The sequence below is a fragment of the Falco naumanni genome, chromosome 2 (assembly GCF_017639655.2).
Source record: "Falco naumanni isolate bFalNau1 chromosome 2, bFalNau1.pat, whole genome shotgun sequence".
Lineage (NCBI taxonomy): Eukaryota > Metazoa > Chordata > Aves > Falconiformes > Falconidae > Falco > Falco naumanni.
In genome coordinates, this window is record NC_054055.1 from 56,658,998 (window position 1) to 56,684,136 (window position 25,139).

Sequence of the window (25,139 nt, forward strand, 5' to 3'; positions counted from 1 at the left end):
TGGCAACAGTTAATTGGATTGGTAGCCGAAAGGAACCGAAATAAAATCACAATTCTAAAGTTATGCAACTGATTTGTATTTCTTTCTTCTCTCTTCCATTTCAGGCTCTGTGCAGGAGCATGCACATTCCTTATCTTTAATTGTCTCTGCTCACCTTGTTTGTTGACAACCTTCATTCCGTTTATGTTCCCTCTATTGAATCCCTGATTTCCTAACGCACTTCCACTGCATTTGGACTTGAACAAACATTTTGGGCTTAGCTGGTATTTTGAATGTCTGCAACTTTCTGACAGAACCCAAATTTTATCAGAAAACTACTGAATACATTTAACCCTTTATTTTCACAGACAGAAACGTCATGTTCCCAGATGCATTTATGATGCACTTACAAGAAATAAACAGGCTCCAACTTTTGTTAATAAATATGACTAAGACTTATTTTTTAAAAGAACACTTACTAATTTTCTAACATCCACATATTTTATAATGTATTTTTATCATACAGCTTCTTGTAGCATCTTTCTGTGAATGGCCAAAGACAGCCGTATACATACCTTTTCTTTTGGTTTAATTAAAACAGACAAATGTCTTAACACCAAAGGTCCATCTAGACTGTAAGTGAAGTTAACATTTTCAAATGCAATCATTCCTTGGCTTGGCCATTCAGGTGGTGGATGCTTGTTGGTCTCCCAAGGAGCTTCTTTTTCAAGTTCTGTGTATTCCATTACTCTTTCTACTGATATCATCTAAGGGGAGGACAGAAGACATATATATGTAAACTTCAGCTTACTGCATATATTGCAAATACTACATGCATGTGAATATGTGTGTGTGTGTATCTTTACTATAAAGATTCAATGCATATTATTCCAGAACTTTTCTTTTAAGCACAGGTAAGAGGATTTGGTACCATCCTACACTTACTTTATACAACTGAAAAAGTGGAAAGAATGCATCTCATGTCCTACTACAGACCCAGATCTATCATTATGCATAAATCCATACCTAAACATTAATTTCTAATCAGTGGGATTAATTACAAATCTAAGTCATGCATAATTATTAAGAAATAGAAGCTATGAGAATTGTCTGTCAATCTTGGCTAAGATGACACCATTTCATCATTTCATTCTGTGTTGGGAAGACAAAGCTAGAAATTAAACCTCCATACGAGCTACAGGCAGACACACGATAGGTACTAGCATCAAGCTACCAGCTTCATCGTCCCTTTTCTTGTCCTCATCATTACAACTGTGTTCACCCTCCGTAAATCTTTCAAATATGTTTGTCACAAGCAACCCCACAATTCAAGACAGTGGTCACCACATTATTAGTGACTTGTATGCAGTAAAACTTGTTTTCCTATGTAATTTATGCCAAATAGGAAAGAAATGGCAATATTTTGTGATGCCTCTGATCTTACGGAAAGGAGAAAAAACTGAAGATGAGCTATCTAGACACTTTTTTCCCCTTAGGCAAAAAATAAAAGTTCTGTTTTAGGCTCTGGTGTGCATCTTCACCCATACATCTTCTCAACACAATTAACAGTATTTAATGGTATCCACTCACAGATGGATTCTGAAAAGAAAACATCATAAAGGTATCCAGTAGGCATATGTTGCCTGGAGTGGCTTTAAGGGCAGAGGTCGCCTGGCAGCAAGTTCTCTGACCTCACTGCCACCTACCCTTCCCACATTACAAAATAAGCTCCAAGGACAAAAGCAAACACATAAGGAAGGAATAATGGAGCAGGATAGAAAGGAAACGTTCTTGCCTCCCCAAAATGTAGTCAGTCTTTAATAACAAGGGATATTTGGTGGATGTCCACCTGTCAAAGAAGTTGACGCTAATCATAGCTCCACAAAATGATCAGCATTCCACCTCAAAGCCAGCTTAGTGAATGGCAAGCCTTTCTCCTCCAACGTATTCTAAATCACAGACTCCAAGAGCGTAACTTGCTACATAAGAGAGCCCCACAGACCTGACGCTTCCAAAACTTCCCAGCTGGTATGAAAAAACCTGAAAGCTTTGTTCACACTTCTCAACAAAGTCTGTCACTACTAGTTTATTCATGTCTGACAAATGCTTTGAAGAAGCAATGTGCTAGACAAAAAAAACCAAACTGAACACTATTATTAATTTTATCTGTTATTAAACATGGCTTTGTAACTTCTACAAATTTTCTATTACCTAGGCTATGGCTATGCCTAGCAAATCATAATTACAAGTAACTTTCAGGTGTCAACACAATACAAACCCCCCAGGTTTATGTTCAATATGTCCTTTTTACAGTCTTTTTTCTTACATAGTAACTGAAGAAAGTGAATAGGCAAACTGGAACATACTAGTAAATATTGTAAATTGGTGGAAGGCGTTTTACTTTACATATTTTGGAAACCACACAATCCTCTCAGCTGAATATAAACAAATACTTCCAAACATTTTTTAACTTCAAACAAATTAAGAAGATATAAGCTTTTACAACAAACTAACAGGACCTTAAAAATGCAATGCGGGATATAAATAAAATTTAAAAATACAATAATAAATAATAATAAATTAACACACACACACACCAGTTAAAAAACTTACTTACAGAGAGGGACTCATTTGCTGGGATTTTAGCAAGTTGTAATGCAATTGCATTGTAACTAGACAGTCTCCTTTCTGCTGTAAAGGGAGATTGTAAAGCCTCCCTTACTATGAATGGAGAGGGACAGTCACTGTGCACAATCCATCTGAATGGACAGTCAAGATCAGTCAGACAAACTACACCCTAGAAGGAGCGATTTTTCTTTATGGACTGTTAAGTGGTGCCCCAATCACTTGCTAAGGTATTAATGTCCTAAGTTAATTAAGACCTCATGTCATAACCATGAAACGGAACCGAGAGGTGAAAAGGAAGAAATAAACATTACCAGGTTTTCAACTTCAGCACTTTGTCTAACACCCCACTGGAATGTTCCCATGAGGGTGATTGCATAGGATAGCGCCAAACCAACCTGCCCTGCATTCAAAGCTGCAGAACCAAGAAAAAAAGAGAAACAAATAGGTACACTGGTAATTACACAAAGTCCTAGTTAACTTAACTTTCATGAGGTTACTTACGTGATGGAAGTATCACAGCCAGAATTCTGTTTGGTTACACTGTACCTGCCATCTCTGCAACAAATAGCTCCAGGCAGAACAGCTACTTACTGCATTTTTTTTGCTAAGTTTTAGAAATTGTCTGTATATTTGAAAAGATAATACCAGTTCTCCTTGGCCTGGCATTTTATCTAAAAACTGAATTTCAGTCTCAAGACCATATTTACATAGCTTGTTAGGGTCATCCCTGTCTGGCAGAGCATTAGCAACTTTTCATTTTTTTTCTAAGGGAATTAGATCAGCCCCTAAACCTAAGCAAAAAATTAGCATTAAATGATTCTGAAGTAAGTTAAGAACATTTACATCAACTCTGTACTCTTGTAAGTGATCAGATAAAATAACAGGGCAGAATATTTATTCCCCTGTTTATATAAACATTTATTGTGTTCAGTGGGTCTACCTCTCACAAAACAAATGAATTGTCTGCCCCAATATTAAGCATGATTGTCCTCTGTCTTACTTGAACTTTATCCTAGCGTAGCTTTATTGACTTCAAGAGAGCTACTCCTTATCCAGAGGCAAAGAAAGATTCAGGACCATTGTTTTGACTTGTCTTTTGCATTCTAATAACATCAAACTTAGCTCAAAATTTTCAGTGTTGAGCAGCAGTGTTCAAATTTTAAAACACACATGCATATATAGAACTTATTCAAAGGAAAAAGAAAAGAAACAAAACCAGCAAATTAGTGCTAATTTTCATGTCCAAGGTAATTACTCCTTCCTTCATATTTTAGATGACTATCTCATTCTAGTACATCTAACCCAATTACATCCTGGATGATGCATACACTAATGACAGTTCATGAGCGACAGTGAACATAAAACGTATTATTACAAGGCTATTTTCTTTCTGGAACTGGCCTATCCTGCTGACCCGAGATATTAGAAGAATATCCCTAGGAATTTTAGCTTGCCTTTTGGCCTACTGTGCCATATGTAGAAAGGAAAAAGTTGTTAAGAAGCAGCTCTGTGGGTGTTTCAGTATGAAAAGCAAAGACATGTAGGCCTAAAAAAGAAAGGCAAAGGTGGGGAAAAAGAAAAATATTTATTTGTTTTTATTGCTCTGAAAGTCAGAATCTCAAAAGTGAAGACTACAGCTCTTCAAGTCTGTCTGTACATTTGGGGATGATGGTGGATGCATGCCTAAGCCCGGAAGATGTCTGAACTGCCTCCAGTATTTGCAAGAAAGCAGATACAGCCCCAATGCCCTAGACTGAGGAAGAGATCATGATCTAGAAAGAAACATTTAACTTAATTACAGTCCTTAAACAATTGGAAACAGCAATGTATGAAAAAGAATTAGACATTACTATACATGGTAATTACTGAGTGAACTTTTTCTAACATCTGTACTTACTCTTGGCGAGAAGCAGGGAACCAAAAGCAACCACTATAACAAAAATGGCACAGATGGCATCCAGACGCACAGCGAACCACCTCGAGGTCGTCAAAAATAGAAACCAGGCCTCTAAAGTGTATTTTACAAAGACATAAGAACAGTGGATTATTAGAAAACCAATCTGCATAATTATTACTAAATTAATTTATGTTAATACTGTAAGTTGTTAAAAAACAGCATTGCAATCCTCAAGTGCATGTCTGCATGGACTGATGATGATCAGAACATTGTCCAGTTTTCTCATAATGGTCTAACATAGTTTTCACACCAATAGCAAGTACAACAGGACCACAGCGAGTATAACATACAGTACTAGGAAGAAAAAGAAGTCGTCAAGGCCTGAAGCATGGTCTGCTTCCTTAAAACGGAAGCCTTTTTTTAACTCTGGTGGACTCGGGAGTCTTATACAAAAAGCAGAAGTACAACTACACTGCTGTAGCTGGACTACACTCTACCAAGTTTTTACCTAGAACATCGCACAACACAGCTGTCAGACCCAAGTCTTCAGAAGGCAGCTGGTTAAGCTCCCATAAGAGCTGCTCAATACAGCCAGTGGGGTTACAGAGCTATTTGATTGACTAAATGCACATAGGTACTTTTGGGAAAGCTCACAGGTGGACATGTCCACTGGGCACCCACATCCAGGACTCCACAGTTTGGTGCTAACTTCCATCCCAGATAGATATACTACAGTACAAGATACAGGAGACGGCAGGAAAAGACATCGCCATACAGAAGGCGAAGTGTTTGAATTCAGGGCTAAAACCAGAAGTCAAGTAGCCATAGCAAAGTATGGTATTATTTATTGCTTAGGCTGCGGTCAGATGAATTGTTCCAGCTGTTACCAAGTCACAGCAAGAGGGTTACCATTCCAACCCTTTCTGCATTGCTTGTCATAAGATCAGCGCTGCTTCAACTGTTTCAGTGTTCCTTAGGCCAGTGCCGGGAAAGGTTAAAACTGAAGAAATACTCCCTTTTACACACAAAAAAAATTATAATAAAAATAAAATAAAACGTGAGGAGGTAAGTCTGGTTTTAAGCCAGATCATTTTGGATGGCCAGATTACGGGGTGACCAAACCAACTATTCAGTCAACAGAACTCCATGTCACTTCTGGAGGGCAGCGGAGGGAAAGAGCAAGGATGACAAGAGGCAGCCAGGTGAGGTCCAAAGCTGGTAACCTCTTAGTTCCATTTATGTCAGCTCTAACTGCCTATGCCTGAACACACATTCAGCAGCCGGTTTCATTAAACAAGACATTTGATATGGTCTGATGGGCAGTCATATACTTAGGCACACAGAATGACATATGCAGAAGAGTGCCTCATCAAGTCACAAACCTAGTTCCAGAAATGGAATTCACCATGATAATATAGGTACCTCTCTGAAACCCAGGAGCCAAGTGTCCCTGGAAAAAGCCTACAGTGGCTTCCTGGTGACAGGAAAGGTCATTTTTGGTGCAATACTGTACTTATAAGACCAGGAAACGGAACACTTGGGTTGTAGGATTTTCAGCTCCAAGGTTTTGCTCCATTGATCCTGCTGTCCAGGAAAGTGCACTAAACTGCCAGCTTGGGATGGTCATTCTGCAACCTCCCTGTATAACCAGGGTCACTGTGCATGCAGGAAGGAATATGGCAATCACGGGAAGTACCGAAGACTCATCATGGTGTAACTTCTGATGACTTATGAGCTTGCTTATAGAGATGTTGTACTAGCAGGAAGGAAACTTAGGTTTGGTCAAACCTCAGTAAGCCTTTTAGATATTTATCTCAAGATCATTTAATATCAAATTAATAGGCATCCCTGAAGGAGGGTTGTCCTGTTTCCCAGGCTCAGCCCTAAATAGACAGGAGGATACCACTTCACCCAAAAGTGCTAAACAAATCTGTTGCTGGTTGGGAGACTCTTCTGCAACGCAGGAAAGAATTCAAAATTCTTTGGGAGACTTAAGAACTCAGCACTCCAACTTTGTGAGCTAGTATGAAAGGTAGTTGGTTACTTCTTGCACACATTTAGTATCAAAGAATCATTTAGGATGGAAGCAAACTCAGGAGGTCTCTGGTTCAAACTCCTGTTCCATGCACAGTCTGCTCCAAGGTCAAACCACGTTGTTCCATGCTTTATGCAGTTCAGGTCTTGAAAATCGACACAGATGGAGCCTGCACAAAGTCTCTGGGCAACCTGCTCCTCTGCTTGACTGTCCTCATAGTGAAATAGATTTGCCTTGTATCCATGTGAAACCGCTCTTGTTGCAACTTACACTCATTTTCTTGCTCCTCCCACCATGCACCACTGTGAAGACCCCCATTATCTTTTTGGTAACATCCTTGCAGGTACTGGAAGGCAGCTATTAAATCCTCTGTAAGCCTTCTCTTCTGCAAGCTGCACAAGCTCAGTTTCCTCAGCCTCTCCTCAGAGGGAGATCCCTCTTCTTAGTCTCCTGACCAACTCAGAGGCTCCTCCACTGAACTCACACGAGTTTATAAGAGTGTTTCCTGTAGCTGGAGGTCCATAACTGGATGCAGTATTCCAGATGTGGCCTAACAAGTGCTGAGGGGGATAATCACTTCCCTCCTCCCACTAGCTGTGCTCCTGTTAACACAGCCCAGCTGTCAGCCTTCTTTGCTGCCCAGACACACTGCTGGCTCATATTCCCTTTGAGGACCAAAAACTGAACACACACTAAGCAAGATGGTACACCCCCAATTCTCTGTTGGGAAAGACACCAAGATGAAGCACGTAGGTACATAAAAGAGTACAACTATAAGCACTGAAGCTTGATCTCAAAATCAGGTTCCTTTTTGTATAGTGAAACTTTTATATGCAGTTACTGAATAAAGCTGTCTTTTAATACAAAGGTTAAAAACAACTTTGTGTTCCCCTGCTGTCAGCTACTGTAACATTACTTTGGCCAGATAACTAGCAACTTGAAAATATTAAGAAATGGGGAATTCAAAATTGGAGGCGCCTTCCTGGAAGACAGGTCACAAGTTGCTGGGCTCAACACAGAGGTCAGTCTGCATGATTCTACAGCCCCGTGATAAACTGTAGTTCAGAAAAGATCAGCTGGTCTGGTCTGAAACCTTAGAGGTCTATAAATCACAAATAAGCTGTACAATATACTTGTGCATCTTATGATAAAGGAAATTCAAGATCTTACCTAACAAACACAAAATCCAAAACTTGCATTCTGCATCTTGAAAAACATTGTAATAGAGAACATTTAATTGATAACGATAAAGAATCACATGTTAATACCATATACTAGGTTTAAGCCCTGAAAGCTGCTCAAAGTAAAAAAAGAAGTTAGATTTATGAAACTTTTCCAGTATAATTTATATTAATCATGTCTGCCCACTCCTAGCACAGTACTTAATATTAAATGCTTCATAATATAGCTTATTTCCTACCCTTTCTCTTTTTAAAGATGGAACCCAGGAAAATGTCAAAAATGATTCTTTAAACATTCTTAGCAGGCATACTTTAAAATATTTATCTTAGACATTGTTAAAACATATGTGTGGGTATCTCAAATTATATTACAGCCCAAAGTAAACTCTCAAAATCTAGACAGATAATAACATTTTTGTTCTAATAGAGAAATTTTACCCTAAAGAGACAAATGCACAGCTCCTACTGATTTTAATGTACATTATACACAAGTTGCTGAGGGCATAAGATATTTCCCTCCTACAGAGCAAAGTATTTGATTTTTCACATCAATTCATCACAAACCTGAGTGGAGGTCTTGGTGTGCATCAAATAATTTTTGAAATCTTTCCTCTGCTTTCAAAGCCCGAATAGTCCAAAGTCCCTGGAGGGATGACGACAAGTGGGAGAACACTGGACTTCGAGCTACAAAGGGAAATGAGAGTAACTTAGCAATAGCTGAGGGACAACATTTAATTATTTTTGTACTACGCTCATCTTTAATCCTACTATTTATATTTAACCATACAAGTTACTGTATTGCATCCTTTTAGAATAAATATGCAGTATCTTTAACCAAAGTTCTCTTACTCAAATAGAATCGGACAGCCAGACAGCTTAATTTATAGAAAAATGCCTTATGTTTTTAACAATAGCTGTCACCGAAGAACTTTATTAATGACATGAGGCACCCATGTCTGTTATTCATAATGCTTAATACTTCATATCGTAGTCAAGCTAAAGTCAGGCACAAGACTCAGATTAGGTCAGAAACATCATTAATATGTGCATGCAAGGTTCCAAAGATCAGCAACTTAGCATGTTCTTAACTAGCTTTACTTACAGATAGTTAAAACTGTCATACCTAAGGTTTATCATTATGCAAAACAGGAGTTAAGCATGTAATTCATTAGCTGAGAACCAAGGCAATAAGGAAGTTATTTGCATAGCAAAAGAAAAAATCTTTGATGGATTGTCTATAAAATACTAGCATTTCACATAATAATAAGCAGGGTTCAAACTAACATTAAGTCCCGCCAAACTACATACTTGTGGATTCTAGACGTTTAATATCTCTTGATGTGTCTAAGAAATATCGTCGAAGAAAAATGAAAAGAATAAATAGTGGAATTAAGGGGATGAGTATCCAAGGAATCACTGCCACAGCCACAGCCACCACACCAAAAATCTGTAGGAGAGTCTGCAGCACAATAGAAACAAAATAAAAAACTCTTTGCCAGAAGAATTTAATTTAGAACAAGTATAAAACTACTTAACACTATTGAAACACTTAAATATTTAAACATAACTACCAAATTTAAGAGTGGATGCATTGTATAACATATGAGCAACATCAATTTTTAAGCAACCTGAAGAATTTACAGTAATACCTAATTTGACTAATTGTGCAGTTTATTGTTTTCTTCTGCATTACCTGTTCTTTAAGAAATGTCTGTACAAAACTGGTTGATTGAACATTAGTGTCTTTCTTTGTGGACTACTCTGTGACTACTGTAACAAAGTCATAGATGATTAATGTAATAGACAGCTAATCAGGGATATGTTTTTTCATTCCAGGTAAAAAGAAATTCTTGAAAGACTGACTTTCAGTTGAAAAGACTAGACAGTCAGAAGGGCAACTTTCAACACAGGCTCGTAACTTTGTCCTAAAACCAACTTTGTCACATTTAGAAAGAAAACCCAGCATCAGGGAAAGCAAGCTTTCTCCTTCCAAAGGTTTGCATTAGGGACACATTAAAAAAAAATAAATCTTAAACACTGCAAGAAGTGTCGTAACAGGCTAGTTTTACCAGGTTTATTTCAGACTACAAGATGAAAAGTTGGCGTACACCTGAATTTACCTTTAGAAAACTAGATATAATGTGGAATGAAGCTTTGTTGCTTAGGACAGTGGGTCCTAGTCCAACTTTCTGAATTAAATCCCCTATTTCCTGCAGACCGCTTCACATCCTTCACATCAAACTTTGTTTGAATACATTACTAAAAGCATTATCTGCACACAAATTTCTTTCAGAACACCAGCTCTGTGTGCGTATGTATGTATGGCTGGAGCCCTGGCATACTGAGATCAGGGTATGCCCATTTGCTCCTTAAAAAAAGAGGGAGGGGGGGAAACCCCCACCATACAAGAAGAAAAACCCAGACAACTAAAATACTAGCTCAACACTAAATTTCTGTATTATTTTCATTAACAAATTCCTTTAAAATGACAATATTTTCTATAAGGTTTCCACTTTATGGACTGTAGAGGAGCCACCTTCATCACATATGACGCACAAGTAGATTCCAACTGAATTTTGTGGCTGCCTGATTTTTGGATGCCAAAAATGCATTAGTGACCACTGGGTCCCAAGAGTCCACGTCTTACAATAAAAAGGCTTCCATACCTTTATCTGTGCATGGAGTTGGAAAAGTTACACAACACGTCAGCTAAGGTTGGATACCAGAGCGCCGCCTGGATTTTCAAACCCTTTCAGTGGGAGTGCCTACAAAACACGGCCCTTCCTGTTGTGCTTCTGGTAGCCCACACACACATGCGCTAATGCCAAAACGGAGCACATCCTTTTCCCTTACGCCTGTTTTTTTCTCGAGGTTTTGCCGACTTTACCCTAATTTCACCTGACCAAACAGTAAATCCACACACCTTATGCATTACAACTGCATGAGTCAGCACAATTTAGTCCAGCTCTAGGCAAGATCTTAGCTCATGATACAAGATTTATCAGTGTAACAGCCTTGCATCTCATAGATCCTGAAAGCATGTTATAGGGTCTTATAAATCTATTTAAGGAATATAGATATTGGGTAGGTATGGGGTATAAGCTCTGAAAGAAGCTTGCATTACCACTACACTGCTTATCTGTGAGTTAAGGTGTTGATGGCACCATGCTGTTTGACCTTCTAGATACATACATTAGATTGCAGACATTTTACCTAGATTTCATCATGAGGAGGTAAGGCGGCAGCGAGAGTGCACTGTATTTCACTTGGATCAATTATGCACACGGTTATGTCAGCATAAAGCAAGACAAAGCACCTCAACTCCTCACCAGCGCTGCCGTCAGCCCTTCTCTACCTTCTACTTCTCTGGCATTCTTTAAAGCCCTGTAAGCATATTTAGTTTTTATTGTGGGATAAGGAGAAAGGAAATACAGATTCCTGACCTCCTCCAAATTTTCTCCTGTCTAGATCACTGTTTTCCCCAGTACTGCTCATTGTCTCTGCCAAGCCTGTCAGCCATTCACATGCTGATTTCTGAAGCCTCCTTCACCTCCATCTTTATTGGCAAATGGAGATCGAAGTCTGTTCTTTCCTTCTGACAACTCACTCCCAAATCTGCTTTATACGCCTCTCGCCTTCCCCGTTTCCCTCCATCACCTCCTAGACAGTCAAAAAAAAGCGGTTTCTGAAGTACTTCTGTCTCTTCATACCATCAGCCACAAACCTGAAGTGAAGCGTTGAGGAAATCTGTTTCAAGGAAAAGAATTCCGAGGAAAATAAATGCTTAATAAAAAATAAAAAAGCCAAACTGAAGTTATAGTGATGATAATCTACAATATGTTGCAAAGTGCCGGTGGGGGTGGGGGTGGGAGCTGAACTATTAGGATCCAGCTCATGTAAACAAAGCCTTGCTACGGCAAAAGTACAGGGAAGGAAAAGATGGTTAGGATGACTAAAGTAAAAATCTGACACCGCCTTTGGAAGGAATTTTAGATGAGCCTGCACCACCTTATCATTATAAAAATTTATGATAGGGTGGATCAGTCATGTGTGTTGTTTTTTTGGAAAACCAAACTTGCATATAAATTAACTCTTAATGAAGTAGTCTGAAAGCCAGACACAACCATTTGCAGACTGTAATCATACAGTTACTGCGTGAGGTAAGGCAAAGGTTCTAGCTCCCCAGTTTCACAAGAGACAACTAACCTCTTCAGCTGGAGACTGCCCCAACTTCTAGTAGATTTACAGCATGCAAGCTGGAGGACGTGAGATAATCAGCCGGCTGACAACAACGATAACAGGAGTAGTCTGACTGCTCTCCACTCTGGAGACAAGTGGTGAGCTAGGTATTTAGTTTGCACAGCAACAAATGTTCAGGACTGGGTATCTAGACCTCGTCTGGCAGAATCAGCTTACAATTGCACATTGCATCAGAAGACTAAGCAGGCAAGATCTCCCTACGCAAAAGAAATACGGCCTATAAAACCAACATCTTTTACAGTATTTCTTTATTTCAGCATTTAAGTGTCTTCTGTAATGACTGTGCAAAAAACAATAGCCAAATTAAAAAAAAAATAGGAGCCAATTAATCACATTTTATAGCTAACTGCACAGTATTGGAAACAAGGCCACCTTACACAAAAGGTAACAGACACACAGGGTACCAAGTCTGAAGAGACCTGGTTGGAGGAATCTAATTTGCTTCCAAATGGAGCCGTACTGTCCAATGTTCACCTTCAAATTTGCTTCAGTCTCCCTGGAGAAAGAAGACTCTCCCACTCACAGACTGCACGTACTCTATCCCTGAAGTACAGAAAAGCATGTGCTGTTTCTGTCGGGAGTCATCCTCTTGCTTGCCTGAGAGATTTCAGTCCTGCTTCAGTCAGTCACTACATTCATTGTGGTTTATTTTTCCTCAAGAAATCTCCTGTCTTACTGGAGCAAGCATATCCTCCTACAACCCTCTGGGGAAGTGAATGCTCTGATCAGCACATACACTTGCAAAATGTGCTTTCCCTTCATCTTCTGGTGACCTACACATTCATAATTCTTATAGGTGCTAAGAGTGATACCCTGGAATTTCTACCTCAAACAGGTCTTGATCTAGGAAGAACGAGGTATTTCTGTCCCACAACCAGACCATAGAAAAGCATTTAGTACAAGGTAAAGAAACAGTACAAAAAAACTATAAAAATCTGGAAAAACATGGGAATCACAAGGTATAAGCGCCATACATTTATCACAAGCTATAAGCTTTTCCTTTTGTTGCAGAAACTATACCATTTATGTCATGTTAGAAATCTTACAATAAACTGTAAGCCATTTGAAGTCAGTTAATAAAGTTGACAGGACAAAAATGCAAAAGCAAAATCGAGAGTTCGAGATATCTCATGAGAAGTCTACCCTTCTGTCATATAGATCACTGCCCTTCCATAACAGTTATACCCTGAGTTCAATATTTCATGTTTGGCTTAAGTACTTCTTTGAAAAAGGTACCTGGCCTTCATGTGGAATATCATTTTGAATCCCTCAGATCTGCTGGCACTTTGCACTGGTGGGTAATTATAGTCCTTTATCTCCTCATGAATGTACCCATAAAACACCTCTCTGTCTTCTCTCTAATGAGCTCAGAGTCAGATCTTTGAGGTTACCATTTTCTTCCATAATGCAGAAAGATGTTTTGCACTTTTTTTGTTTGTTTGTTTTTGTTTTTTTTTTTCAAATGGACCTTACAATGTATTTCAGTATTTCATAAAATACATGCATAAGGGGTACCATGCAGCCATGGGTCTGTTTAAGCTCCTAGTGTGATTTGTGATGCCAAGTCATCCACATGGGTTTGACAGCTATGATATGGGACCCACTACCATAGGAACCACACCATTCTGGACTTGCAGCTGGTGACCTGGTAGGATCTTTAATGAACAACTGGAGCTCAAGGGATGCGATTTGAGACTCAGAAACCCAAATGTGGGAGTCTACATGCGACCTACAAAGTGAGACTCCTGTCCTAGTTTAGAAGTTTAGAAAGTGATTCATCTAACCTTTAAGTGGATACCTAGTGACCCTATGGTTGAGTTTTTCTCTCAGTTCCACTAACTATATTGACTAGATGCCCTCTGACTACAACGAAGTTAACACCTAGAGCCCAACAAAGAGATACCTAAATTTTGATGACAGAATCTGCAGTCAAATCCCACCCAGGAATTGCAGTGTTCCAGGACTGGTTTTACCAATATTTATGCAGAAGTCAAATATACCCACGCTGCCCTCCTCTCCCCCTCCTCTCTCCTCCCCCCCCCCCCCCCCCCCCCCAACTTCTGCTCCCTGGACCCCAATATGTACTCCCAAGAATTATGTTAGCCCATGGACGCTGCCATAAAGCCATACTAATTTAAAAATAGCAACGATGCATGTCCTGCATATCCTGGATTTCAAGTTTGCAATCTTAACTGCATTAACTTAGGGCACTCTCAGTCAGGCTGTGCTGTCTGAAGTAAAGCCAGGTCAAGAAACTACAAAACCTCACTCTGTTTGTACTTGCTTGGCATCACCCTTCCTCCTCCTCCCCTCCCCCTGACTAAAATTATTTCCTCGTTGGCTCTGCCAAATAACCGCACACACAATCAATCTCTAATCCAGTTCTGACATTTTCTTTTTCCTTGAACGTTTTTTTTCCTTTTAACATGCTTTTTCAAACTGACTTGGACTGACTGTCCTGCAGCTCTGTTAAAGCACAACTGCACAGGCGACTGGTTCCACTGGCACACCAGAGGACAAGCTTCCCTGGGGAGAAGACATTGCAACGAGCAGATCAGAGCAATAAACACTTCACTCAGGCCAGCTGCATCCAGAGCAGCATAGTGAACCACATCATAGATTTTTTACATTTTTTTCTCCCTTATTACAAAAAACCCAGAAAACCTCAAAATAGAAATGCTTTACCTTTGTACTGTAATCCTAAGTACCGCTCTATGTCATTTTACTCACTTAAAGTGGCTGAGTTGAGGTGTGTAGTCTTGTCTTTAAACCACCTTTTTAATAAAATTTATGGGTTTTCTTTCGAAACTGGTTAAAAAAAAAGTACATATGGCTGCTTATACTATTGCTTGCATCAAACTGCCAGGAACAGATTTGTCTTGAGAGAAAAAGCAATGAAGACTTATGAGTACAGGAGAAAAAGTGTTGCACGTAACTCCAATATTTAAAAGATGTCGTCCTTTTCTGAAGCAACCAGTGACAGCAATCTTTGCCAGGAATAACAGCTCTCAGCCAGTGTTAATTCAGCTTTAGGAAAATGTGCATCCATGAGAAAATTTGGAATATAAAGACAAGACAACCAATGCACTGAAAGGGAGGAAAAAAGGCACAGCTAGGAAAAAAATGAAAACTGTAATTTCAGATAAACTGAGTGAAAGAAAAAAGTAAGAACTAAGTACTGCCAGCTCAAAAAGCTTCAAAACCAGCAAGCTCGTCTTATCTCCTGCAAGACACCCTCTGCACCTCTGAATCCTGCTATTTGCAATTAGTCCACAAGAGGTTACCTAACTAAATCCGTATGTCACTGCAAATGGCCTGAATACATCTGTTCGATATACCATAGAAAAGTATTCAAAATTCCCAATGACATCCTTAACACTAGTACCTTCTATTTGTTCTTGTCTCTATAAGATAGTCCTTCCGGATCATTGTGTTTTCAAGCAAACAAGCATATACTTAGGTCCTCAGGGCAAATTTTTCAGTGTCACCAACATTCTCATTCATTTCACTTGGCATGCATTTTGCCATTAAGTGAGAATCCTTAATACTTGTTTGAGACCACGCTGAACTGTGTCCAATTGTTCTTTAATAAGTGACCTTACAATAAAAAGAGCGTTTTCTTTAATACATTGGGGCACTGCCACCATTCTGTTGTGTTTAAACAGCATCCTATCATCAACAATTGCTTACACTACATCGAGGGCCAGAAACAGGCTTTCTGGGCACTCTGGGCCAAAAAGCTTAACTACTTTATGCAGGTCTCACTCCCAATAGCAGTTCCCAAAAAAATCAACAGTCCATATGTTGTCTGAGACTTCCAGATATTGATGCTTTAGAAACAGATGCATAATCAAGCTCCGGACTTTGTGATTCTGCCAGGCACTCAAAATACTCATCCTTTAAAAATCCACACTACATTCTCACATCATATAGAGGTTATTTTCCTTTTTATGATACATTACCTTCACCATGTAAGAAGTTAGTTGCCAAGGCCCTTTGACCATGGTAATAAATTACTTCCAGCTAATACAGATTTTCCGTGAAAAAACAAGCTTTTATCAGAGTCAAAGCTATGGCCTCTACTTATGCATCTCTATGCAGCTCCTGTTCATACCCACTGTACATGAAAACCAATACTGTCAAAGGATCGTGCCAACATCCATTCTTGCAAATGTGTGTGGACAATGTATTTTTCTATTTAGAAGCAGTACAAACTTGAGGAGGACCTTTGATTCGATTTTCTCAAATGCTTTTCTTCTATTGCACCTTGTTCCCACTAGGCACATCTGCAAAATAAGTGTTCTCAGTGATTCCAGCAGCAAGGCACAACTTTGCAATGAGGATCTATATAGAAGTGAGAGGTCCTCTTCTGAAAGTTATAGGGAGTTACTTACAACTTTATTCTGATCTCCCTGTAAAAATTATACAAAAAGTGAATACGTTTTGTTGTTCAGTAGTGCTAAGTTTGTTGTCTTTTCTGTAAATGTCCACAGTCCCTGGCTATATTCTTACAGTGCTTTCTCAAGGAAAAAAACGCACACACAGAAAACCTATTCACATAAACTACAGTGCTCTTTGTACCATGAGAAATGCATCTTCCTGTGGAACACCTCAGATGCCAAGCACAATTTTACGTGGTAGTTTGAGGAAATGGCATTAATCACAGAGTGTAGAACATGCACACACGCATGCTTTGCTTTCCCGACAGCTCTTGCCAGAACCTGCCTGAAATAATACAGAAAAATGTCTGGCACCACCCAAGCCTCCCAGAGTTCCTCTACTTCCCAGGTAGCAGGAAGCATCCCTTTCCATCATATTACCTTAGGGGATTTGTGACTCCAATGCCCTCCACCATTACCAAGTGTCACTTTGTTGGCTGTTCCACTTGCTTCAATATTGCCAGAGCAATGCATTTTTATCTCTCCTCTATCAGCTCCTGCTGCCCAATAACTGATATTTTTAAAGGAAAATAAAGAATGGCTTGACAATTTCTGCTCCCCTCCTACCTCTTAGAAGCCATTTCCAGAACTTTTCCCCAGCTATATAAGCTCAAGACAGCCTCACTGAGTACAGACCCTGATGAAATCAAAACATTTGATTCAGCAATGGGTACTTTTCTCTTTAGTGCTACTACAAATGATGCATCTCCTGCTTTGTCCTTTGCTGATATGTTTAGCACTTTACCAGCAGTGGCTGATTTGGCAATAATAGTCCTCAGTCTTATCTCACTTGCAAACCTTATAAAAGCAGTTTTTCTTGCAGGGATAATTATTGCTTTCTTTCCATAGAAGGAAAAAATATATATAGAACAAAATAAATAAAAAAACCCCAATCAACAAATATCTCACTGCTTTCAGGCTATTAGATTGCAGAAGGCAGATTTTACAAGCTGATACAAAATGATGCAAAAAATGGACAGTAAAAAGACTGGGAAAGGATAGGCCTTTTGACACCCTCAGCACAAAACTGTGAATGCTGCAGAAACACAGAAAGCACCCAGGTTCTCATGCTCTCCCCACACAGCATCTCCTATATTGCTGCTGCTGGAGAAAGATCACTGGCTTAGATGGACCACTGCATTGACCCGCCACGGCATTATTTAGTGTTCTTATGGTCTAGTCCATTAACTTATAAAATACTGTTTGCTGTTCCTGTGAGGAATTCCTCTGAGCTATATGATGATATTAGCACAACCTTTTCATCCATGCTGTGCATATTTTTTCCCAGTTCTGTCTGGCAAAATTTTGCTCACCACAGATGCTGCTGCCCCATATGTTGCAGTTTAGCAAACTGTCTTTGAGCTATATGTACTTTCCTGCCTCAGGCCTCTTGTCCCTCATGGCCATAATGCCAGAGCAGTCCCACGCCCTCCCCAAGAATACCTCATTTTCAACTGCATGACCCTTTCTGCTCAGCCAAGTCAAATTGTTTTGCCAGAAGTCAATTCTGGGTCTTTCAGCAACTTTAAAAGCTTTGTGCTACATTTGCTCTGTGGGCTCTTCTGTTAAAAAGAGTATCAGTTCTTCAGTAACACAGCTCTTCAGCCTTACAGCAATTACAAGCTTTTAAGCATTTTACTGTTTGTTCTTGGTATTTAAAATACACTATTCATATACTTATTTTTAGGTGGAATGAAGTATTACTCATATTTTTGTAAGTTCCACAGCAGCCCCTCTGCCCGTTAAATGAAAACTATGTAAAATATTAAGGACTACAGCATTAGCTATCCTAAGAAATAAAACTACCTTTTGTTCTTTTCTGGTCACACTCTTTCATAGCAGATATGCAAAAAATGCTTTTTAGCCTGTCTCTAGTTTTTTTCCTAACTTCCCCTGAGCTTTGCCACTCTGATAGGGCTATAAAATACTACTTTCCTATTGAAAATAAACTCTTGTCTTGTAATTCTTCAGTACTACATTCTGTTTGGTGATCACTCAGCTCCAGGAAGCCTAACAGTGGCCTGATGTTTTCAGCAACCGTATTTTAAATAATCAGCACCAGCCTCTCACCACCACCATCAGGTTTCAGCCAGTTCAGCCATTCTCTGCAGGTTTAGATGCCACTGTGTTCTGTACAAGTAAAAAGAAATTTCCTTGGCAGAGAACAAATACTATTTACTTGGTAAGCACATGCTCATTTATAATTTGTTGCAAATATGTTCAAAGACAATCCGGAAGACTTTGCAGAAGTTTATCACAAACCATCAACAAAGACACACTTACCAAAGTAACTAACTGATACCAGATGTAACCCCAAAATTCAGACTTTCTATTAGTGAGAGAAATGAAAAATTATTTTTCTCAGTATTATGTTATTTTTTCAGTATTCTGTTACGTTTAACAGAAGAATGGACAACTGAATTTGGTACCAAAGCCAGCACATTTTCAGTTTCAGAAGGGAAGATCTAAACCCCATTATTTTAGCATACAAGTGACTTTCATAGTAAGAGCTCTGCTTATTTAAACATTAAACTGATTTCAAAACCAGTAAGAAAAACAGAAAGAAAAAAAAAGACTCAGGGATGTGACTGTGGAAAAAAATGCAATCACGCAGCATTCTATTCTTCCATGGTGCAGGAACAGCTATTCTCTAGTCCTTGAAAGAGCCTTTCTTAATACACAAATTTTTACTGTTTCAAGAGTGCTATCCAAATGAATCAAGTTTTTTAGAAAACACGAAACTCTCCTGTAACGTAGACGTAACACAAAGAGGTATAAGCTCCCCAAAGACATATGATACTCAGTTCCCAGCTAAACTCTCATTTTTTGCTGTATAAAACTGCCCACACTGCAGTCTCTACCTTTTGAAGAACAAACTCATCTAGAGTTTTCAAATCAGCCACAGAGTTCACCAGGCAGCCACAGTATTAGCTTCAGCAAGAAAAAAGTTCTGCATGAGATGCACACATAACCCTGGCAGCACATTTCTATGAGATGCCGTCTTTTTTTGCTAAAGATAATTCCTTGTCTCACATGTTTGTTTTTGGCGTAAATATGCATAAGTATTTAACACACACACACACACACACACCAGCTATATGGCTTAGTAATTCAAATTACCTCCAACTTTCTCCTTTCCTGAATCAAAAGTGAAATCTCCAGTCCTTTTGCCGAACAGTAAAATCCTAATTTGTTTGTAAGCATATGTTGTCCTATCTATAGTGTATCAGTAGTTTAAGGCAATCTAGAAGATTTGCACTTATCATCATTTGGAACAGGATTGTTACACTCTATGACTGACAGCAGAAATAAAAGATTTCTGGCTACTGTGAAGTGTTAGAAATGTTAATGATCCTCAGAAGTCTTAAAAATAACCATCAGTTGGTGCTACAGAAGTGAAAGGCTGCAATGATGCTTGAAAAAACAGGTCAATACCTACAAAAATAAAAATTCCCACTTTGGCACCTAAACCAGAAGGGGTGCGTGTGTGTGTGTGTGTGTGTATATATATATCTATATACGTAGACAGATGGACCAAAAAAAAAAGCAGAACTACAGTTCCCTTGCATCAGAGTATTTCTTTGCCCTCTTTCACAGGAACAAAAGCAAACAAGAAAATACCTTCCAACAAATATAAAAGAGTCCCAGAGAAACAGAACCTCTCTCTGGAACTTTTATAAATTCCACCTTAACCAGAAGGGGAGACATTTCAAAACAACACAAAATGAGGGCACATCACTGGACTTCCATACAGCCATCCTACTTTCTAGTAGCTGAAAATATATTGAGAGTAATCTGATAAAGAAAACAGAGAAGCCAATTTGGAGAAGAGCCAACTTCAAATTGACTGAAATTTTGTATTTTACAGGTTTCGGTCTAACATACCAAAATACTGCAAGAACAACTACAGTTTTGTCTTCCCACCACCAAGCCACAATCTGCTCTAAAATGTTAGAGAAATGAAGAGGAAGACTGCATCTCATAAGGCTCATACACTCTAGAAAGAAAAAGAGAAGATATAACTCCCCTAAGTGACAGCTAGCTTTATTTTTCTGAGTACTATATTCAAAACATCAGTGTGCCACATTACATTGAGAAAATGGAAGGAACAGCCCAGTAACAAAAGTATTATGTACATTCACCATATAAATGGAGAAGCATAAAAATTAAAAGGTAAAGAGTTAAGAAAAACAGGAAAAGTAGAAAAGTGGTAAAGGAAACACAAGGAAGCGAGATGACAAAACAAAATCACATCTTTCAGTGTTTTATCTTCTTCTCTATCTTAGTTAAGGGGGAACATCTTCAAATCTTATAAGTAAATAAAAATCCTAAAATATTTAGAAAGTTACATTATGTTCCCACACAAATTAGCTTTGTTATTGCAAGGATACCTGTTGCCTTGACACTGATATGTAGAGAATGAGATGCATATCTGTTCTTATAAAAACTCTACACCCAAAGATAAATAGGAAAAAAAAATGGGGTGAAGGAAAGGATTGGGTTGGATTACGTATGACTGCTATAGTGAGAACAGACTTTTAGCCTTCCCTAGAAAACCAAGGTCTGTGTATAAACAGGAATCCACCTATTAGCAGTGACTCCAGACTTTACACGGTTTATGCTATACACATACCATCAATCTGAGTAAATACACAGTCTGTACACTTATCCTTACATTTAAAGGAATGTGATGACAGGTACAGAGTAAAGACCAGCAATAGCTTTGGCATAGATTATCTCCACTGCTGGTCACCATCAACAAGACTAATTGGCTACTGGGATTTAACAATCAAGGCATTCAAGGACAGAGGAATGAAAGGTCAATAAAGAACTGCATTATTTAGACAAGTGTCTGTGCTAAATCACAGCTCCTGTGTGTTGGTCTTGGAAGCGTAAGTCCAACTCAGGCCTCCTCTTCCTCCTCAACCTCCTACCCCTCTTTTTTTTGGGGAGGGGGAGATGGTTGGGGGTGGGGTGAATGGGATGATAACGATGACCAGACAGGCAGGACAGCACTTCTTTGTTTTTAAGAACACAGCATATAACCCCTTCTTATTTCAAAGAAAACAGCAAAACTGAAAGCACACATGAATATGAAATGACTATGCTCAAAATTAGGTTTTTATCATAATGATCATCTTAACCTTTTCTGAAGTTAGAGCTCAAAAGTAACCAATGAAAAAAATATATACCCCTATTCTTCTTCTTTAAGTTTTAACTGGTCTTTCATTATGCACTAGCAAGATGCGCTACAGTATGCATCTTGGGAACGTACAGTTACAACATCAGTTCCACAGAGAAAAAGTTTGGTGACATTTCAGTACTCAAGTGCTACCAGTCAACGCATTTCATTTTTAAATTTACTTATTTTTCATTTAAACCTCAGCACAGCTGCAGAAGCTTGTGATCTAACCATCAAGCAAAACTACCCAGGATTCAGCAGAAAGGAAACCAAAAGGTACTCCCAAGACACAGGTCTGCTCTACGTACCAGGCTAAAGAAAATACGCTGACGTTTAACATAGATTCCACCACTGGTTATTTTCTCACAACAGATTTATGATCTTATTTCAAATTTACATATGCAAACACACAGGAAAAAGATATTCTGTAATGAATAAAAAATAACTCTGAAAACTCACATATGCATACATACAAAATCTGGCTAAACTGGAAAAAACAACACTACAAACCCCCCAGAACCCCACCTCTCACAGAAATCACAAAATAACAACGTCATTGTTAAACTAAAAGATCCTGGAATTTCTTCTACACACTTTCCCTGACACCTTCACACAATAAAATGCAGGGGTCAGTGGTACTGAAACAAGGAACGGCAGTTCCACTCTTGTGCACATACGAAAGCAAGTGACCCAAGCTATTATTCCAGTCTGAGGCACTTTTTGTTCCTAATATCCAGATGCAGCAGCTTTTTTTTCTTTCTTTCTTTCTTTTTTTTTTTTTTTTTAAGAAATTACTGTGGACACCTCCTTCACATTTTCCTTTTCTTCAGCGTTTTCACTTCATAAAGCTGCAGTCAATGTGTTTTGTGTGTAGTGAGAAGGGAATGGCACATTCAGTGGTGGTCTCAGCCATAGCCTACATTGGTGGCTCAAGTAGTCTCAGGATTAGGTCTTTGTGTGTGATGAAAGGATATGAAAAGTCAGTTATTTAAACTCAGTCAAGCTGTTGATTTTGGGGAGGAAAAAGGTTTTGCAATTCAGTTTTCCTCAATAAATCACTGCCCTTTTCCAAGGGCAGCTGCAGATAGTTCACATGTTCACAGTGTTCTCCAGAAACAAAACAGATCATGATTTTTTTTTCCCCCCTCTCAATCCAACGCAGGGTAAGAAATCAAAATGAAGGGCCATCACATTAAGTTATTCAAATTCACTAGAAACTAAAGCAGAAAATCAACTCTATTAACAGGTAATAAGATCACTGAAGAATTAAAAGGGCAAGAAACTACAGAGAAAACCGTCCCTTTAAAATTTATCATAGTAATTCACAAACCCAAAAGAAAGTCTGAAGTATGTTTCACTGTCCTATGCATTCAATCGGTTTACAGATACAATTACTGGTAGTTTGTCAGTTTGAGTACTTATCCTGCATCATTTGAGACCACAGTTTAAAGATGTTAAGCCTTTACAGATCTATCTCAAGTCAAAGTGAGATTCAGGTACTAAAACCAAGCCTTTGACAAGCTCTCAAAAATATAGCATCCAAAACAATGTCCTCTTAGGAGTATCTGGGCTAATGTGCATAAGATACTATATAAATATGTTGGATTCTTAATTCCTAACACTTCTTTGCTACATTCTTTTATTCTATTCCTTGGCTGACCTTTTCCCAAATTAGTATAGTGTGAGCTTGACATCGTTACACATTTTAACCATAGGATTTTAAACCACAAGCCCCACACCTAGCAGTAAAGTCCACATCAACAGAACTTTGTACTCCCACAGAGCTTAAGGCAAGAGGAACAACAGTTGGTTACAGCACTGAGTACATCAGCTGGTATTTTCAGAGGAGCCTAAGAAAAGTAACAAATCCAAGTCATCTTAAATGGCACTCAACTTCCTTAAGTCCCTTTGGACTTACTTATAGGATGACCCATTGTGTACCAACTAAAGCAAGTATTTCTGCAATTATTTGTGTTTGGATAGCTCTTTGAGGCTGCTGTCAGGCCTGCCCTCTGATTAAACTAACAAATACATAAATAGAGCATATACCTCTAAATGAAGCAGATGTTTAAATCCTCTTGGAAAGTTTTAAACCATTGTAATGGCCTTCACATAATTAGTCCTCTACCTGAGGAGATTGAGGAGATTGTAACTTAGTTGGAAAACACCTGCCAAAAATACATAACTCAGGATAGGAAAAAGATAGGAAGATGCAGAACTGAGGCTAAGGGGTCTAACAGTACTAAGGCAAGTAACTAAAAATATGCAAGTTCACAAAAAACCCCAAACACCATCTTCACCAAAGAAGTTCATTCAGGTTTTTGACTATCTGAATCAATCTACAAACATGAATTACTACCTTATTTTACAGACATATTTAGTGCTGTATTTAGTAGACACAATGTGTCACAGTGAACACAGCATTACTTTTTATTTTAGTTTTTTAGGAAAGCTGGTATGGAATGTTATGGCCAGCCAGAATCCATTACAGAAGATAAGGCCCAGGCTTAGATTGTGGACAGTAAAGTTTATTTTTCACTTTAATAAGTGAACTGGACTGTAAACATACAATTAAAGATATCCCAGTTGAAATGACCAAATTAAACTTTGGTTTCTCTTCGGTTTCTATACTTCACAGCTATCCACAGAGTTCTGTTCATCAGCCATGTAGTCAAACATAGCCATAAATGCATTCTTATAAACGAGACCTTTTCTATTTTTAAATCTTGTGGATACAGCATGACTTCTACAGAAAGACAGCCAACTGCACTAACCATGACATGTTTTATATACTGTTAAAATTCGTAAAGTTAAGAAGAAAAAAAATTACTGCCTCCAAGTGAAGATTGCCCCTCCTGCCCCCACGTCTCCAAGAACAGGTGTGCTATATTTTGGTGCATTTAAAACCAAAGAAAGAAAAGATGGCAGATGTCACGGTTTTGGCTGGGACAGAGTTAATTTTCTTCTTAGTAGCTGGTACAGTGCTGCGTTTTGCATTTAGTATGAAGATAATGTTGATAACATGCTGATGGTTTTAGTTGTTGCTAAGTAGTGCTTAATCTAAATCAAGGACTTTTCAGCTTCTTAGGCCCTGCCAGCGAGAGGGCTGGAGGGGCACATGAAGTTGGGAAGGGACCGAACCACGTCAGCTGACCTAAACTGGCCAAAGGGATATTCCATATCATGTGACGTCTGTTCAGCATATAAACCAGGGGGAGTTGGCCGGGAGGGGTTGCTCACTGCTCAGGGACAGTCTGGGCATCGGTCAGTGGGTGGTGAGCAACTGTGGTGTGCATCACTTATTTGTTCCCCCCCAAGTCCCACCTTGAGTTTTATTTCTCTTTCTGTTATCTCCATTTTAATTGTAATTACTATTAGTATTATATTTATTTCAATTATGAAACTGTTCGTATCTCAACCCATGGGTTTTATCTTTCTCTGATTCTCCTCTCCATCCCACTGGGGGAAGGACAGGGAGTGAGTGAGCAGCTGCACGATACTCAGTTGCTGGCTCGAGTTAAACATGACAGCAGGAAAC

At 38.8% G+C, this 25,139-nt stretch overlaps 1 protein-coding gene across 1 annotated transcript in view; it reads right to left on the reverse strand.

Annotated features, from left to right (window-relative positions):
- Positions 1-25,139, reverse strand: part of ABCC4 (ATP binding cassette subfamily C member 4) — a 159,538-nt gene that overhangs the window by 39,841 nt on the left and 94,558 nt on the right. Inside the window, exons 21-25 of the mRNA XM_040584392.1 lie at positions 9,029-9,179; positions 8,285-8,404; positions 4,505-4,615; positions 2,919-3,019; positions 555-746 (exon numbers count right to left, since the gene is read on the reverse strand). Coding sequence (XP_040440326.1) covers positions 555-746; positions 2,919-3,019; positions 4,505-4,615; positions 8,285-8,404; positions 9,029-9,179 — 675 coding nt within the window. The remainder of the gene's footprint in view (positions 1-554; positions 747-2,918; positions 3,020-4,504; positions 4,616-8,284; positions 8,405-9,028; positions 9,180-25,139) is intronic.